The sequence below is a fragment of the Acinonyx jubatus genome, chromosome D2, assembly GCF_027475565.1.
Source record: "Acinonyx jubatus isolate Ajub_Pintada_27869175 chromosome D2, VMU_Ajub_asm_v1.0, whole genome shotgun sequence".
NCBI lineage: Eukaryota > Metazoa > Chordata > Mammalia > Carnivora > Felidae > Acinonyx > Acinonyx jubatus.
The window spans coordinates 24265194-24281646 of NC_069393.1; the positions used below are offsets into that span (position 1 = coordinate 24265194).

Sequence of the window (16453 nt, forward strand, 5' to 3'; positions counted from 1 at the left end):
AGTGGGTAAAGGGGGTTGAAGGGTACAGTCTTCCAGTTATAAGTAAGACATGAGGATATAATGTACAGCGTGCTGACTATACTTAATAATACTGTATTGCATGTTTGAAAGTTACTGAGAGTAGGTCTTAAAAATTTTCATCATACGAAAAAATTTTTATAACTCTCAGTGGTATTAGACTTACTGTGATCATTTTGCAATATATACAGGTATCAAATTGTTATGTTGTTATGTTGTACATCTGAAACTATTATGGTATAGGTAAATTACTCCTCAATTTAAAAAAAAAGAAAGGGGGGGGGGAATTAAACATTAAAAAAAAAAATACTATCTTGATACCAAACCTGGACAGGCCAAGTGAGCTGAACCACTCCAGACTAGCAATATAGAAGGACTTTTTCATAGCAGCTTAATATAAAATGTTTTGTAAGGTCTTCAACTTTACAAAAGAATATCACTATCATTATAATTTATGGAGTAAAATAAGTATTTTAAAAGGTTTTTTTTTTCCCTGAAGAATTTCATGTGGAATTTAAATTCAGTGGTACTGGATTATATGGGCACACGAGGATAATACATTGATTTCATCCATAGTCTAGAGGGAAATACAAAGTGGACTGAAATTAACTTGAATATGTAAACTCGAAGTATGATGACTGTGGGATTGTACCTCATGTCAGCAGTGGGGATGAACACACAACAGACCTGGAAATTGTGTTCTTGTTAAGCTTCAGTTCTTAAGGTTAGTCGCTTTCTCAGAAGTCACTAGGCTGGATAGCATCTGTGCCTTTTGGGGGGGTGCCCTGTGTTAAATCGTAAAGCCCTAGGTTCTGTGGCACAGCGAAAAATCCCATGTCCAGAGTCTGTGAATTGTCTCCTGCTAGTAGTGTTGTTAGGTGAGACAGAGACTGTTACTGATGTGGCTTCCAGTTGGTGAAGATAAAATCCCCAGCAGAAGATTTGGTATTCCTCTGAGCTGGTGACATCAGCCCCAAACCCAGGATTCATTTTTGTGAGGGATAATGAAGTCACCAGGGATTTACTGCCCATTCCCCCCACCACAAGAAATTAAACTATGAGTGAACTAAAAATAGAAGAAAAGCTAATCTAACACCAACGCAAACTTATTACCAGGGTTCACAAATACCCATGTTCATATTAGCAAAATTCATAAAATCAAAAGACAACATACTAGAAAAATATTGGTTAAGATATAAAGTAAACAAAGGAGGGCCTAGAATCAGGAATACTTTAGTAGTATCTGTGAGTCATAGTGATATAAATAATGATTGAATAAATGAATGGAGGAAAATAGAAAAATCTCCCACACAGGGGAATTCCAAAGAGTGTATATAGATGCTCTGCTCTCAAGGTGGTGGAACATAACTTGCCACTCAACGCGCACAGGATTTACATAGTGACTTTCTTCCCAAACGTACGGTGTGGGAAGTGGGGCAGGATTTTGGAGGGGGTTGGGGGTGGGGGATGGTTATAACTGTCCTGAAAAATACTGCTGCAATCAAGTGATCAAGGTTAACATCATAAATGATTAAGTCATGCTGATTGTACATACTCTTGATATGTAATGAAGATGGCGTATCATGTTTGTGATAAACCCCCCAGAAACCCTTATCCCCAATCCAATCCTGACAAAAAACAAAGGAAGAATCCCAATTGAGGGTCATTTTAAAAAATATTTGACCAGTACTCCTCAAAACTGTCAAGGCATCAAAAATAAGAAAAGCTTGAGAAACTTTCTAAGGAGCCCAGGGAGACCATGATCAAATGTAATGTGGTAAATGGGTGGGATCCCAGATGGAATCCTAGAATAGATATATGTAGAAACTGAGCAAATCTGAATAAAGTATGAACTTTAATTAATACTAATGCATTGTTAATGGCTCACTGTTGTGCAAATGTTCCATTCTAAGGTAAGATTTTAATGGGGAAACTGCATTGTGATATATGGGAACTGTCTGTACTATTATCACAATTTTTCTGTAAATCTAGATCTCTATTAAAATTAAAAATTTTTAGAAAGTTGAAGACATTGTGACATTTAGCCCTGATTATTATGTCTCTAAACAAGGGCATTCTTATATAGCCTCAAGACTAATATCCTCCCAAAAATGTAACATTGATGAGATATTAATACCAAAAGTACAGTTCATATTCAAACTGCCAACATTGTCCTGATAATGCCTTATATAGCTGCACAGTTGTTTGTTTGCTTGTTTGTTTGTTTGAAAAACAGAAACAAAAACGCAGGGCTTGAACTGTGACCCTGAGATCAAGACCAGAACTGAGATCCAGAGTCAGACTCTTAAATGACCGAGCCACCCAGGTGTCCCTGCACTGTTGTTCTTAATCCAGAATCCAATCAAAGATTACACACTGCACTTAATTGTCATTTCTCTTTAGTCTCTTTAACATACAGCAGTCCTCTAATGAAGAGGAATTTTAACGCCGCTTTCTTTAGAATTGATAGATCAATTGCCCTTTGTTTAATCGTGTGTGTGTGTGTGTGTGTGTGTGTGTGTGTGTGCGCATGTGTATACACACACACATATGTTTTTTTGTTTTTTTTTAAGGAGCAAAAAGCAAGATCACAATTGGTAGAGACTATACTATTTCTCAAAAACAGGAGTAGGGTCATCTAAAACTGCTTCTCATGAAACAATGAATGATGTTTCATAAGAGGCAGAGGGCTTGGTAGTACCAACCAGTCAGCATGCTGGTTTTGTGCTGTCTTACTGACATCAGAATTAAATTAGGTGGTGGTGTAGTTCTTGCAGCACATGTTTGCTTGCTTTTTCTGCTAGTGAGTTGTCCAAGATAGTATAAAGTTCCCTCTCTAATTTTCTTATACAAAGAAAGTACTTAGACATCCTCTAATCAGTTGACTATCTCAAGAGAAGAGAATATAAAGACTATTTAATTCTTTCATGTTTAAATTACAAAAATGACCAGAACATAAAAATTCCTGTTACTCATTCGCTACACAAAATAGGGAGACCAAACCATGCAACCTCATTAATGAGAAATAGTAACATGTAGGATGCTTATGAAAAAGGAGGTATTCTAGCTCTAGGGAAAGGCATGAGGAAAAAAAAAAAAAATCACTGAGTTGGAGATACTGGAAGTACTGGAAAGATTTGGATGAATGAAATGAAGTGGTTTAAGAAATATAAAAATAGAATGTTTTGGGCACCTGGGTGGCTTAGTTGGTTAAATGTCCGACATTTGATCCCAGCTTAGGTCTTGATCTCAGGGTCGTCAGTTCTAGTCCTATGTTGAGCCTACTTAAAACAAAACAAATAAACAAACATACTAGAATGTTTTGATTTCCAAATCACTAAAAACTTAATTTTAATTAAAAGCAATGGGGAGTTCACAGATGTATCTTTAGTGCTAGAAGACAGTACCTGGCGCATAGGATGCCATCAGTGATACCTGTTTTTGTGTAATGGAGAGGAATTAAAAGATTATTTTAAAGCAGAATATTAAATTCACCTTAGGGTGGGTGGAACCTAGAAGAGTTGTCATGTGCATCTGTGAGGTGACCATAGTTGACTGCTGTGCAGTCCAAGCTACACAAAGTGTCCAAAGGGAGGACTTGGCCACAATTTTATTTTTAATTTAGTTTTATTTTAATTTTTTGAGAGAGAAGACGTGAACAGGGGAGGGAGAGAGGGAGAAGGAGAGAGAGAATCATAAGCGGGCTCCACACCCAGTGTGAAGACTAACACAGAGCTTGATCTAAAGACCATGAGATCGTGACTTGAGCCAAAATCAAGAGTCAGACACTTAACCGACTGAGCCACCCAGGCACCACTGGGCAGCAATTTTAGATCTGAGTGCAATTCATGGAAGTTCACTTCATGGTCATGTAGTGCTGAATGAACTGCACAGAACAAGAGAGAATCCACATTTACGGATTTCCGTAGTCATTTTGAGGCATGTATTTTTAAAAAGGAAATTTTCCCAACATTTTCAAAAGTGGTTTGGGATTTTCCTTCAATGCAAGCTTTTTTAAAACCTTAGATTACAACTGAACTCTTGTTATTAGTGTCGATGGAGCTAATGCTAAGTTTGGGTTTCAACATACCCTGCGCTGAAAGGCTAAATAAAGAAAACCGTTCCTCTTGAATTAACAGCTAACATAAGAGTGGGGTTGGTCAGCTCATAGGAGTAATTCTTAACCCCATCTAGTATAGTCACCTAACCAGTTTGATAAAAATCGGAGAACCTATAAATTTAAACTAAAGATGCAGGTATTCCTCCATGTAGACTTTGTACACAACCAAGAAATGCGTCTCTGAAATCTTTTTATATATGAGAGTAGTATATTGATGGGTCACAATTTCTTAGGTAACTTCTGAATACTGACTTCAACTAATATTGGGGATCTGCTTGCTATGGGTTATAGATTACATGAAGTAGGAAGTTGTTTTGATTTTTGGTGGGTTTTTTGTTTTATTTTGCTATGGAGGGAAGAGCACAACTCTTAAAATTAGAAGTTTTGTGTTTCTTATGTTTTGGCTTTGACACTTGCTGGGTACTTAATTCAGAAGTTCCTTAATGTCTCCAAGCCTTACATTTATCATCTGTAGAAAAAGAATAATACTTACCCCACCTTGGAGTTTACTTGTAGTGACACTCAGAAAAATTACACTTGGTAAACTGGGGAATGCTGGAGATTGGCTCACTTAGTTACAAGATGACAGTCCCCATATTCTGTGGAACTCTGCCCACCGGATGCAAGGTTACTTGAGTGCTTCAAGGGTCTTCAGCCCTTGGTTCTATAGTGTACTGAGTTCAGCATTCTTTTTAAACAGTTTTCTTTGGTTTGGGTCTACCACATAATAGGCCCTAGTGGTGGGAAGGGATGGGAGTGGCTAGGGGAGATGAAGTACGAGTCTGATTTGCTTGTGGACTGATTTCTGTCCCCTAGTTTATCTTTAGCTTTCCTTTTAAAGTAGAAATGAGAAGCTCTGGGGTAAAATTAGAAGTTTAGCTCTGACAACATGAAAATTCCAAGCTTCCTAGTGCTTGATGACTATAATTAAAACATGTATAAGGTCTTTCAGAGGAATTTTTACTGTCTTTATCTCTCCTTGGCAGTTTTAAACTTGTATCATTGGTTACAGAATTCAGGATCTGAGGTTTTCTTCTCATGGGTTTGACTTTTTCTTTATGTAATTTTCATAATTCTCTTCAAGGCTGTAGTTACCTGATGGCCACTTAACTGTGTTTTACTGAATGGGAATTCTCTACTAGCCAAGATTCTTAGCAATAAATCTTTCTCAAAATTTGTGTAAGACAGAGTTGTGTATTATTCTGGCAGTGATCATGCACAAACTTTGATGGCTGCTTTAAACAGCAGCATAATGAGGGATGCCTGGGTGGCTCAGTCATTTAAGTGTCTGGCATAGGTCATTTGGCTCAGGTCATGACCTCATGGTCATGAGATTGAGCCCCGCATCCAGCTCTGCACTGACAGCCTAGGAGACTGCTTAGGATTCTCCCTGCCTCTCCTTCTGCCCCTCCCCTGCTCGTGTGCACATGTGCATGCACTTTCTCTCTCCCTCAAAATAAATTTTTTAAAAAAATACTGTTTCTAGGATACCTTATCAGTTAAGATTCTATTTTGGAAATTCAGAAGAGTCTTTGTTAATATTAAAGATCTAATAGTCAAACAGAATTGAAGTGAATTATGGTAAAGGGCAGAAAACTTTTTTTTCTTTTTCTCTGTCTTGCATGAAACCCTTTATAAACTTGGTTGCCATAATAGCCTGCCTTTTATTTACTTCAGTAAATTCGGTGAATTCCCTCTACATACAGTGTTTCATGGTTTTTCTGATGGAGAGATACTGTAGTTTCCCTTGGCTAAAACACATATCCAGTGGTGTGCTGGTAATGCTTACCAACTGAGAGAAAAAGGTCTGATTCATATCCTTTGCTAATTTCCCTGATGTGAATTCTCCCTACAATAATAGCCTTTTCAAGCCACCAATGTGAGGTCACTGAATGTGGAGCTGGGAGGAGAGACACACGGTGCAATGAGCATTTCCACCATACAGACGAATAGATGTAAATAACTTCAAGACCACATAGTAAAATGTACTAAGATGATTGGAAAATGCGGAGTTTGAATATTTACTGTCGGTTTTTAATATGTCTTATGTATTTAAGTTACTTTACCATAGGATACACAGGAAACTATTTGCATGCCTATCTTTGGGGAACTATGTGGTTTCAAAACAGGAAAAGACTTTTACTTTGCTTTTTCATTCTTATGTTCTTTAAATTAGTTACTGGTGTTAAATTTATGAGCAACAACAAACACAATATTAAAGCAGCAGCTCTCTGAGTGATTCTGATGTATGTCTAAGTTGAGGAACTACTAACGGTTCTCAGCCACTAGCTTCCTAAACTAAAAATGTTTTTCTTGGTTCTCTGGCACCTTAGAGCTGATTTTGTGCTTCATCGCAGTGATTATTATATCCTATTAATTTACATGCTCTTATGTTCTTCAGAATGATTTGAGAACTTTTTTGCCAAATGTAGATGTTAAAATGCAAAGAAAAATAAGAGTTTCACTGCTAGAAAAAAATTGCAAAGTCGAAAATCAGAATTTGTAAATACAAATATGCCAATCTTAAGGTTCGCCATACTTGATAATCAAGTTGAACAACAGATTTTTTGTTTCTGAGCTTCCTAGCAATCGGGGATTGGGGGGAGGGAGGGAATAATATTTTTACCATCATATTCTCCTAGAATGCTAAGCATTGCATTTACTGAATTCCAAAGTAAATCACATACATGAAATTTCATGTAGAGGGGTACTCATAGACAATGCCCTTAACACATTCCTCTAGTATTTATAGCCATGGGTTTCATATGGTTGTTTCCTATACCTCAAGAAAAAAATTTTTTAAACCATAAAAATACGTTCTTAATTTTTTTAAATGTTTATTTTTGAGAGAGAAACAGAGTGCGAGCCGGGGAGGGGGAGAGACAGAGGGAGACACAATCTAAAGCCAGCTCCAAGCTCTGAGCTGTCAGCCCAGAGCCCGATGTGGGGCTTGAACTCACAGACTGCAAGACCATGACTTGAGCCAAGTCACATGCTCAGCCAACTGAGCTACCTAGGCGCCCCAAGAATGTAATATTAAAAAGCATCTCAGTTGAAATGACTTTTCCCTTAAAGGAGAGGTTTAACAGTAACCTGATGGTCAAGCTTGATTCAAATTTGGAATGACACCTCCTAGAGGAATAAAGATTTAGAACAAGGCTGACAAAATATGGCAAATAAGTCTACTCAGCTCCTGTCCTTTGTAGGTGTGAGTTTATGGTGCTGTGTTGAAGAGGACTCTGAGACCAGGGTCAGCAGAAAGGAGTACAGTCTGTCTGGGTTACAGGAATGGAGAACAGCAGAGAAACTTCTCTGTGTTTGCCATCCTTATGCAGGCTATCTTATGTAAATTTCACTGGTCTCTGTAGTGTAAAGTGGATTGCAGACAAATGCAGTTTACAATCTTCGATAAGGGCCTGGAGTGTTATATTCTGTGTCGCTTTTTGAGAGTATATATGGTATCTGTGTTAATTGTGACTAACTCATGCTAACAGCCTGGTGCATCTATCATCATTCTGGTTTTTGACTCTGTAGTTTATTTTGTCTGTTTAATATTTGGTATCCCATTTTAGTTCATCTCCAGTCTGAGTTGTTTTCAGTTATTTCATCTAATAGAACATCATCATTACTGTTTGTTTGTTTGTTTGGAAGTATGATTCTAAAAGCAGTGAAATAAGGAGAATTTGTCAAGTAATTCCTGTGGGAGCATTATCTTGTTACGCATTAGTATCATGTAGTTCCTATTATTGGCAATGAGCTACTTGTTGCACTTACTTTTAATGAACTATAACAAATTCTTTTATGTTATTAGAGAGGAAATTTATTATCTAAAGACAATCTCAGGGGAAATTAAAATAGTTCAGAAATGTTAATATCATTAGCTATAATATTTTGGGATTTTTTTTTTTTTTTGTAATGATACAGAAGTTAAACTAATGTCATACACCTTGTAAGTTTACTGGCTCTCTCATGCACTCTCCAAAACCCACATTTAAAAATTAGTGTTTATTTCCTAATGACATCCTAACGTGGAATAACTAGGCCAAAGGGTTTGAGATTTCAAAGGTTTTGTTATATATTACCAAACTATTCTTTAGAAGAGTAGCATCAATTTATATTCTTATGGGGAAATTACTCATTCAAGGACTATTTTTAACAGGCTTAGAAAAAAAAAGTCACATAGATAGTCAGTAGGCATTTTTTTCAGCAGATGAACTGTGTTTTTCTAAGATATGGATTAGAACAATCATACAAAAACAATAATACAGTGTATCAGCCTTAGTCTTCACATCTGTAGAACAGGTATGAAAATAGTACCGGTCTCTGGGTATTATTGTGAGAATTAAGTGCAGCAATATATGGAAACTGCTTACTATCCTGCATAGTATAAAATGTCAATAATTATTAATTATTAGTAGTCGTAGAAAGATGGTTCACCATAGCGTTAATTAAAATAGTAGTAAACATAGGAAAGGATTTAAATGATTTTCATCCATATGAGTTAATATTATACCATGTCTTTTTTTTTTTAATTTTTTTTTTTTTTTACATTTATTTATTTTTGAGAGACAGAGACAGAGCGTGAGCAGGGTAGGGGCAGAGAGAGAGGGAGACACAGAATCTGAAGCAGGCTCCAGGCTCTGAGCCATCAGCACAGAGCCTGACTCCGGGCTGGAACCCATGAACCGTGAGATCACGACCTGACCTGAAGTAGGACGCTCAACCAACTGACCCACCCAGGCACCCGTACCATGTAGTTTTTTTATGTTTATGTATTTATTTTGAGAGAGCACATGTTGGCAGGGGAGGGGCAGAGAAAGAGAGAGGAAGAGGAAGGGAGGGAGAGAAAACCCCAAGCAGGCTCTGCACGCTGACCTAAGCCAAAAATGAAGAGTCGGACACTTAACTGACTGAACCACGCAGGTGCCCCATACATACCATGCACTTTTTAAATGACATTCTTTAAGGATATGTAAAGACGTAACAAAATGGCTTATAATATCACATTTACTGAAAGAGTATATATTTATCCTGCCCTAAGATGTCAGTTAATTATGTTTAAATTATGTTTTAATTAGGTTATAAAATATTGTTTCTAAAATATTGTCTTTAAATATGTTAATTATATTTTAAAATAATGTTCTTTAAAGAGATCATAGAAAAAACTGGAAAATACCAAAATGCTAAGGATTAATGTTAAAGATTTTTTTTAATTATTTTTTTAATGTTTATTTATTTTTGAGAGAGAGTGCAAGCCAGGGAAGGGGAGAGAGAGAGAGAAAGAGAAGGGGACAGAAGATCCAAAGTGGGCTCTGTGCTGACAGCAGAGAGCCTTATGTGGGGCTTGAACCCACGAAATGTGAGATCATGACCTGAGCCAATGTTGGACACTTAACCTACTGAGCCACCCAGGTACCCCAATGTTAGTAATTCTTAAAAGTAGATGATAGGTATAGGGAAGTTATATTAATACTATTCTGTTTCTATACTGTAGTTTTCATTTTTCATAACCATTTCTTAAAAGAATGACAATAAAGTTTAAATCCTTGGAATTAGTGTTTTGTGACTTGTTTAGATGTAAATTAATCCCTTGGCCAGTTTTGTTATTAAAATTTTATTGGTACTTGAAGGTTTTTTAAAGCATTTAAGAGAATGATAGGTCAAACTTGAGACCATTTGATAAAAATTATAACAAATACATATAAATATTTGGAATGGCATTTAACAGAAAAGATGGTTCATTCAGTAATGGGATTACTTAGTGATTTTTGTCATTTTTTTTACTATTTTACATCTTCTAAAAATTCTACAGTAAACTGTGTTTAGAATCTTAATAAGGAAAAGCTTTAATCAATATTTGATGAAATCCAGATAACTTTTATGCATTAAGGATATTATTCTAGGGGCGCCTGGGTGGCTCAGTCGGTTAAGCGTCCGACTTCGGCTCAGGTCATGATCTTAAGGTCCGTGAGTTCGAGTCCCGCGTCGGGCTCTGTGCTGAGAGCTCAGAGCCTGGAGCCTGCTTCAGATTCTGTGTCTTCTCTCTCTGACCCTCCCCCATTCATGCTCTGTCTCTCTCTGTCTCAAAAATAAATAAACATTAAAAAAAAAATTAAGGATATTATTCTAGTACTAAGAGCACTCCTCCTTGTTGCTTCAGAGACTGGTCTTTGAATACACTGTTCTTCTCTAGGACAGTTTTGGTGAATGATGGATTTATGTCTGAATATATGTCCAGAAAATAGCTATTTCAGGTATTTTCTATACATGAAATACGATATAAGGGCCACCCCTATTACTACATTCTCATAAAATTTCCTTTTTAAAAAAAGGTACAGAATTTTCAATATAGCCAGTGTTCATATATAAAACTTTACCTTAGTGGGAGGAAAGGGTATCATGAGTATTTTGGCAAAATTTTCCCTCTTTAGGCAGAAATAAGATTAAGAGGAAATGAGTAACTATTTCTTCCTGCCTCCAGAACTGAAACAGTATTCAAATTTATGAGTGAATTTTATTTGTAGCAAACACTTTCTTTATAAACCATGAGTTTATTTTGTAGGTGGCCTTTTAAAATAAACTATTTGATTTTATACACTGTGCTCATACTCTGGCTTTATGCCCGACCTCCCATGTTGCAAACATCCAGAGTAGGACCCAATATTAAAGAAAATAAACCAGAAAAAAAAAAAACCTAGAAAATATTACAGATGTTAGTAATAAATTACTCAGTAATATTCACATTAGAGCAGTAATAAATTATAATAGTGGTGGTCCTTAAAAAATTGTCCCACTGTTTACTAAGACATTTAGCCTTTCCTGTGTTCCAATTGAAATACATTATTGTTTTCTACTCTTACAAGAGTGAGATGTTAGGGGATATTGTGTTTATTCATTTGACTGATTCTATTCAATACAGAGGTTAAAACATAAAGGTAAAGCACCTATATGCATTGTATAAACTAGCACCAAATCCTTACTATATATGAGAAAATACCTGTTTTGGAAATCACTTACCTTAAAAAATACAATCTAGAATATGCTAAAGGCAAAGTGATTAATCCTGACACATTCTAAAAATCAAAACAATTTAGGAGCGCCTGGGTGGCTCAGTTGGTTAAGAGTCTGACTTCAGCTCAGGTCATGATCTCACAGTTTGTGGGTTTGAGCCCCGCATAGGGCTCTGTGCTGACAGCTCAGAGCCTGGAGCCTGCTTCGGATTCTGTGTCTCCCTCTCTCTCTGCCCCTCCCCTGCTGGTGCTCTGTCTCTATCTCTCTCTCAAAAACAAACATTAAAATTTTATTTTTTAATTAAAAAAAAAAAGGAAAGTCACACGCTTAAAAAAAAACAATTTAGAAGTCTATGAAGGGGTAGGTAGCTCTTGAAGAAAAAAGGATTGAGTAAGGTAAAAAAAAAAAAAAAAGGCATATTGAGAAAACCATATTGGAACAGATGGATTTTATAAGGAAGAGATTTTCAAATTATGTTTTGATGAGCCGCTATAGGGGCTGGTCAACAAGGAGGTATGGAGGCCAACTATTGAAGTCTTTAAGCAAGACAGTGCAGTAGGTGTATTAGGAAGATTGAATTGACATTGGAGCCAGAGGGATGTGTTGGGAAATTTTTCAGGAAGTCAGATGAGATGGCACGAGCCTAGACGTATCATTGGCCATGGGTTTGAAAATAAAACAGGAAGATGCACACTTGGACTTTCACCAAGGAAAAACCAACAGGACTGGGTTAGAGATTGGATGGATATTATAGCAGGGGAAGGAGGAGTCCAAGATCCAAATGGTGACAGAAATGAGTCTCATGTTGAATTTAAATCCAGGGGTACAAGATGACATGGGACTATGGCAGGAGGTGATTGTATCCAAATTCTAAAGGGAAATACAAGGTGAACTAAAATAACTTGAATACGTACGCTAGAAATATGATGACTAACTGTGGGATTGTACCTCGTGTCAGTAGTGGGGATGAACACCCAACAGACCTGGAAATTGTGTTCTTGTTCTTCAGTTCTTAATGTTGGTCCCTTTCTCAGAAGTAGCTAGGTTAGATAGCCTCTGTGCTTTTTTTTTTGGGGGGGGGGTGCCCTGTGTTAAATCATAAAGCCCTAGGTTCTGTGGCACAGCTAAAAATCCCATATCCAGAGCCTATGAATTGACTCCTGCTAGTAGTGTTGTTAGGTGAGACAGAGACTGTTACTGATGTGGCTTCCAGTTGGTGAAAATAAAATCCCCAGCAGAAGACTTGCTATTCCTCTAAACTGGCGACATCAGCCCCAAACCCAGGGTTCATTTTCTGAGGGGTAATGAAGTCACCAGGGATTTACTATCCCTCCCCCCGCAAAAAAATAAACTATAAATGAACTAAAATTATAGAAATGTAAATACTCATTCTCAGTGTAAGAAAAGCTTATTTAATATAAAAGCTCATAAATATATACATTAAGGTCATAAATATATATGTTAAGGGCTGACTTGTGTCCCCTTTCCAAATGCATTTGTCAAAGTCCTAACCCCCAGTACCTCAGAATGTAACTATTTGGAGATAAAAAGTTAAGGTGATTAAGTTAAAATGAAGTCTTTAGAGTGTTTTAATCCAATATGACTGGTGTTCTTATAACCCAAGTTTGCACAGTCCAAGGGATGACCATATGAGGACACAGTGAGAAAGTGACCATTACAATCCAAGGAGAAGGACCTCAAAAGAAACCAAACCTGCTGACACCTTGATCTTGGCCTTGTTGTAGCCTCCAAAACTATGAGAAAATAAATATCTTTGCTTAACCCATCTAGCCTGTGGCATCTTTTTAAATGACAGCCCAACAAACATAATTTAACACATATCTTAGCAAACTTTAGAATCAAAAGATAACAACTTAGACAAATATTGGTTAATATGCAAAATAGACAAAGAAGCTACAACACTCCAGGAACAGTGAGCATATGTTGTCCCCAGAACTTGGTCTTAAATACCATCCTCCAGTGAGAAGAACCAAGGCTCCTTGGAGAAATGACTGATTGTAAGAATGAGTCAGGAAATACACATTATGAGCCCAGGGCATCATGTAGTGCCAGAAAGTAGCAAACTGCTCAAAAAAAAACCTCACAATTATAGGTCTGTCAGAGGGACACAGGAGCGAACTGAAAGATGTTAGTGTTCAAAGCCTTGAACAACAAAATGAAGTACTATTGGATTAGAATCCAAAGTGTAAAATAAAAATATAGGAGTCCATGTTGATATAAACAGATCATTGAATAAATAAATGGAGAATAGACTAATCTCCTTTGCAGAAAGATTCCAAATAATTCATATAGATATTCCACTGTCAAGAAGGTAGAACACAATTCCCTGCTCAAGTGTGCCCTGTGCATAGTGGCTTTCTTCCAAAGAATGGACAGGGGTGAGGTGGGGAGTAACCTTACAGTTTAAAGTCTGACAAACACTACCTCAGCCAGGTGGTCAAGGTTAACATCAATAGTGATAATTCATGTCGATAGTGTGTCCTTGATATGATAGGAGGAAATGGTACTTTACCTCTTGTGGTCTTCCTCCCAAAACCCATACCTTGATTTAATCATGAGAAAAACATCAGACAAATTACAGTAAAGGGACTTCCTCCAGTACTCTTGAGTAATACTCCTCGAAACTGTCAAGGTCATTTCCAAAGAAAAATCTGAGAAATTGTTTTTCTTTTACAACCAAGAGGAGCTAAGGAGACATGACAGGTAAACATAAGGTGCTATCCTGAATGGGATCTTGGGACAGAAAAAGGATAGTAGGTAAAAACTAAGGAAATCTGAATAGAGGATGGACTTTAGTCAATAATATATCAATATTGGTTTGTTAATCGTGGCAAATGTACCATGCTAATGCAAGGTCTAGGGGAAACATGATGTAGAGCTTATGGTAACTATAGTATATTCCCAACCTTTCTATAAAATTAAAACTATTCCAAAAGATTCTTTTTAAATAGACCCAAAAAGTAGACAACAAAATATCATACACCCTGTGCATCAAAAGGCCAGTAAACACTTGAAAAGAAAATCATGTGTAGTGCTATTCAGGAATGTATATTAAAACATCTGGCACACTTTAAAAACAACAACAACAACAATAATAATAATAATAATAATAATAATACCCATGATTGGCAGTGTATAGGAATGCAAAGTGCAACTGCTTCTCTGGAGGGCATTTTGGTAATAGGTAAAAACGTATGTACTATTTGAAGCAGCAACATCCCAACCAGGAAGTGAAATGTTTTTACGTCACGTGCAGTAGCACACCCCTGAAATTGACCAAAAGCCTATTAACATTGGATTATTTAAATAAAGTAAGGGCATATCAATGTGGAATGTAATGAACATATTAAGAATACACACTGTAGGGGCGCCTGGGTGGTTCAGTCTGTTAAGTGTCTGACTTCGGGTCAGGTCATGATCTCATGGTTCGTGAACTTGAGCCTCACATCAGGCTCTGTGCTGAACCCTTGCTCAGAGCCTGGAGCCTGCTTCGGATTCTGTGTCTCCCTCTCTCTTGGCTCCTCCCTCGCTTGTGCTCTGTCTCACTCTGTCTCTCGAAAATAAATAAATGTAATTAAAAATTAAAAAAAAAAAAGAATACACACTATAGAATATTTGGGGGCAAAAAAAAATCCCATGATGTGTCACATGAAAATGCCAACTGTAAACCATATATATACTGTTATGCTACCTCTATGTCTGTTCTTTCATTTTATGTGTGATTGTACATATCTGTTGGGTCTGGGATTTGGCGAAATAGTCTTCACAGATGGCATTAAGTCCTGTTAATGATTTAGGTATTTTATAAATGTTTACAGAGAGCTATTTTAATGCATGTTGTAATATATCAACTATTGATAATTAGAAGCCAGTGCTTCTCAAAATCATGGAGTAAAGGACACTTTTGTATTACAGGTTGTGCGTGTACATATGTGTTATATTTAGATTTTGGGAATGTTACATGTGGATAAAAAGTAGGATTTGCATACAGTAAAATGTTGCCTGTAGTTATCTCTGGGAGAGTTGGGACAATTTTTATTTTTGGTGATTTTCTACCTTTTCCAAATGTTCGAGGAATCATATTTTTTGTGATGAAAAAGGTTTTATTTTAAAATTCAAATATAGGGGCCCCTGGATGGCTCAGTCGGTTAGGCGTCTGACTTCAGCTCAGGTCACGATCTCACAGTCCGTGAGTTCGAGCCCCACATCGGGCTCTGTTCTGACAGCTCAGAGCCTGGAGCCTGCTTCGGATTCTGTGTCTCCCTCTCTCTCTGCCCCTCCCCCACTCACGCTCTGTCTGTCTCTATCAAAAAATGAATAAACATTAAAAAAATTTTTTTTAAATAAGTAAAAATTAAAAAATAAAATTCAAATATAATTAACAGTGTTATTAGTTTCAGGTATACAAAGAGAAAGTTTTTTTTAAAGGTGATTTTCCCGTGATACTATACCTAGAATATTGAAATCCTCTTTTTGTTACAAAAGTATTTTTACTTTGCTTTCTGAGCAGATTTAGTCTGCACAAATATGCATTTACAGAAATTTATATTATTGCTTATTTCCTATGTAGTTTCTGCTTTACTATTAGGTGAAATTTTCATGAGCTGTCAAAAGCATTGTTGTATGTGATTAATCTCTCATTCTTTTTACTTTTAGGTTGGTGTTTGGAATGCTTTATCCTGCATATTATTCATACAAAGCTGTGAAAACAAAAAACGTGAAGGAATATGTAAGTATAGTTTTATGAGTGATTGATTCTAACTTAATGTATCTGTGATATACAAGACAAGAAAATCATTATTTTAGAAATAGCTGGGATACTGTTTTTGGTTAAAAATGTTACATGAATATGAGTTTAATGAAGTTAGTCTTTTAAAAATAATTTTGAATACAATTCCAAAGTGGAGTTTCAAAAAAAGTTCACTGTCAGTTGGTATTTAAATAAGTGTATGATCCAGTGAGTAATTGGATCTCTTACTCATTTTGTCTCAGTTCCAGTATAAGAAGTTAGGGGGCTGTCTGGTTTTTAGCCTTGTGAATTTATAGGTACACTGAGAACATAGTTCTTTCTTACTCCAAACCTTTTCCTTTTTTCATAACTGGTTTGTCACTTTTTAATTCATTTAAGTATACAGATGTCTTATCACTGCTGACAATAGCAGTCTTTTTTCTTCTTAAATCAGACTCTACAGTTGACCCTTGAACAGCACAGGGGTTAGAGCCACCAACCTCCCCCTCCCCTGCAGTGGAAAATCTGAGTATAATTTTTTTTTTTAATGTTTA

At 36.5% G+C, this 16453-nt stretch overlaps 1 protein-coding gene across 1 annotated transcript in view; it reads left to right on the forward strand.

The window, feature by feature from the left end:
- Window positions 1–16453, forward strand: part of REEP3 (receptor accessory protein 3) — a 100202-nt gene that overhangs the window by 28085 nt on the left and 55664 nt on the right. Inside the window, exon 2 of the mRNA XM_027062099.2 lies at window positions 15827–15899. Coding sequence (XP_026917900.2) covers window positions 15827–15899 — 73 coding nt within the window. The remainder of the gene's footprint in view (window positions 1–15826; window positions 15900–16453) is intronic.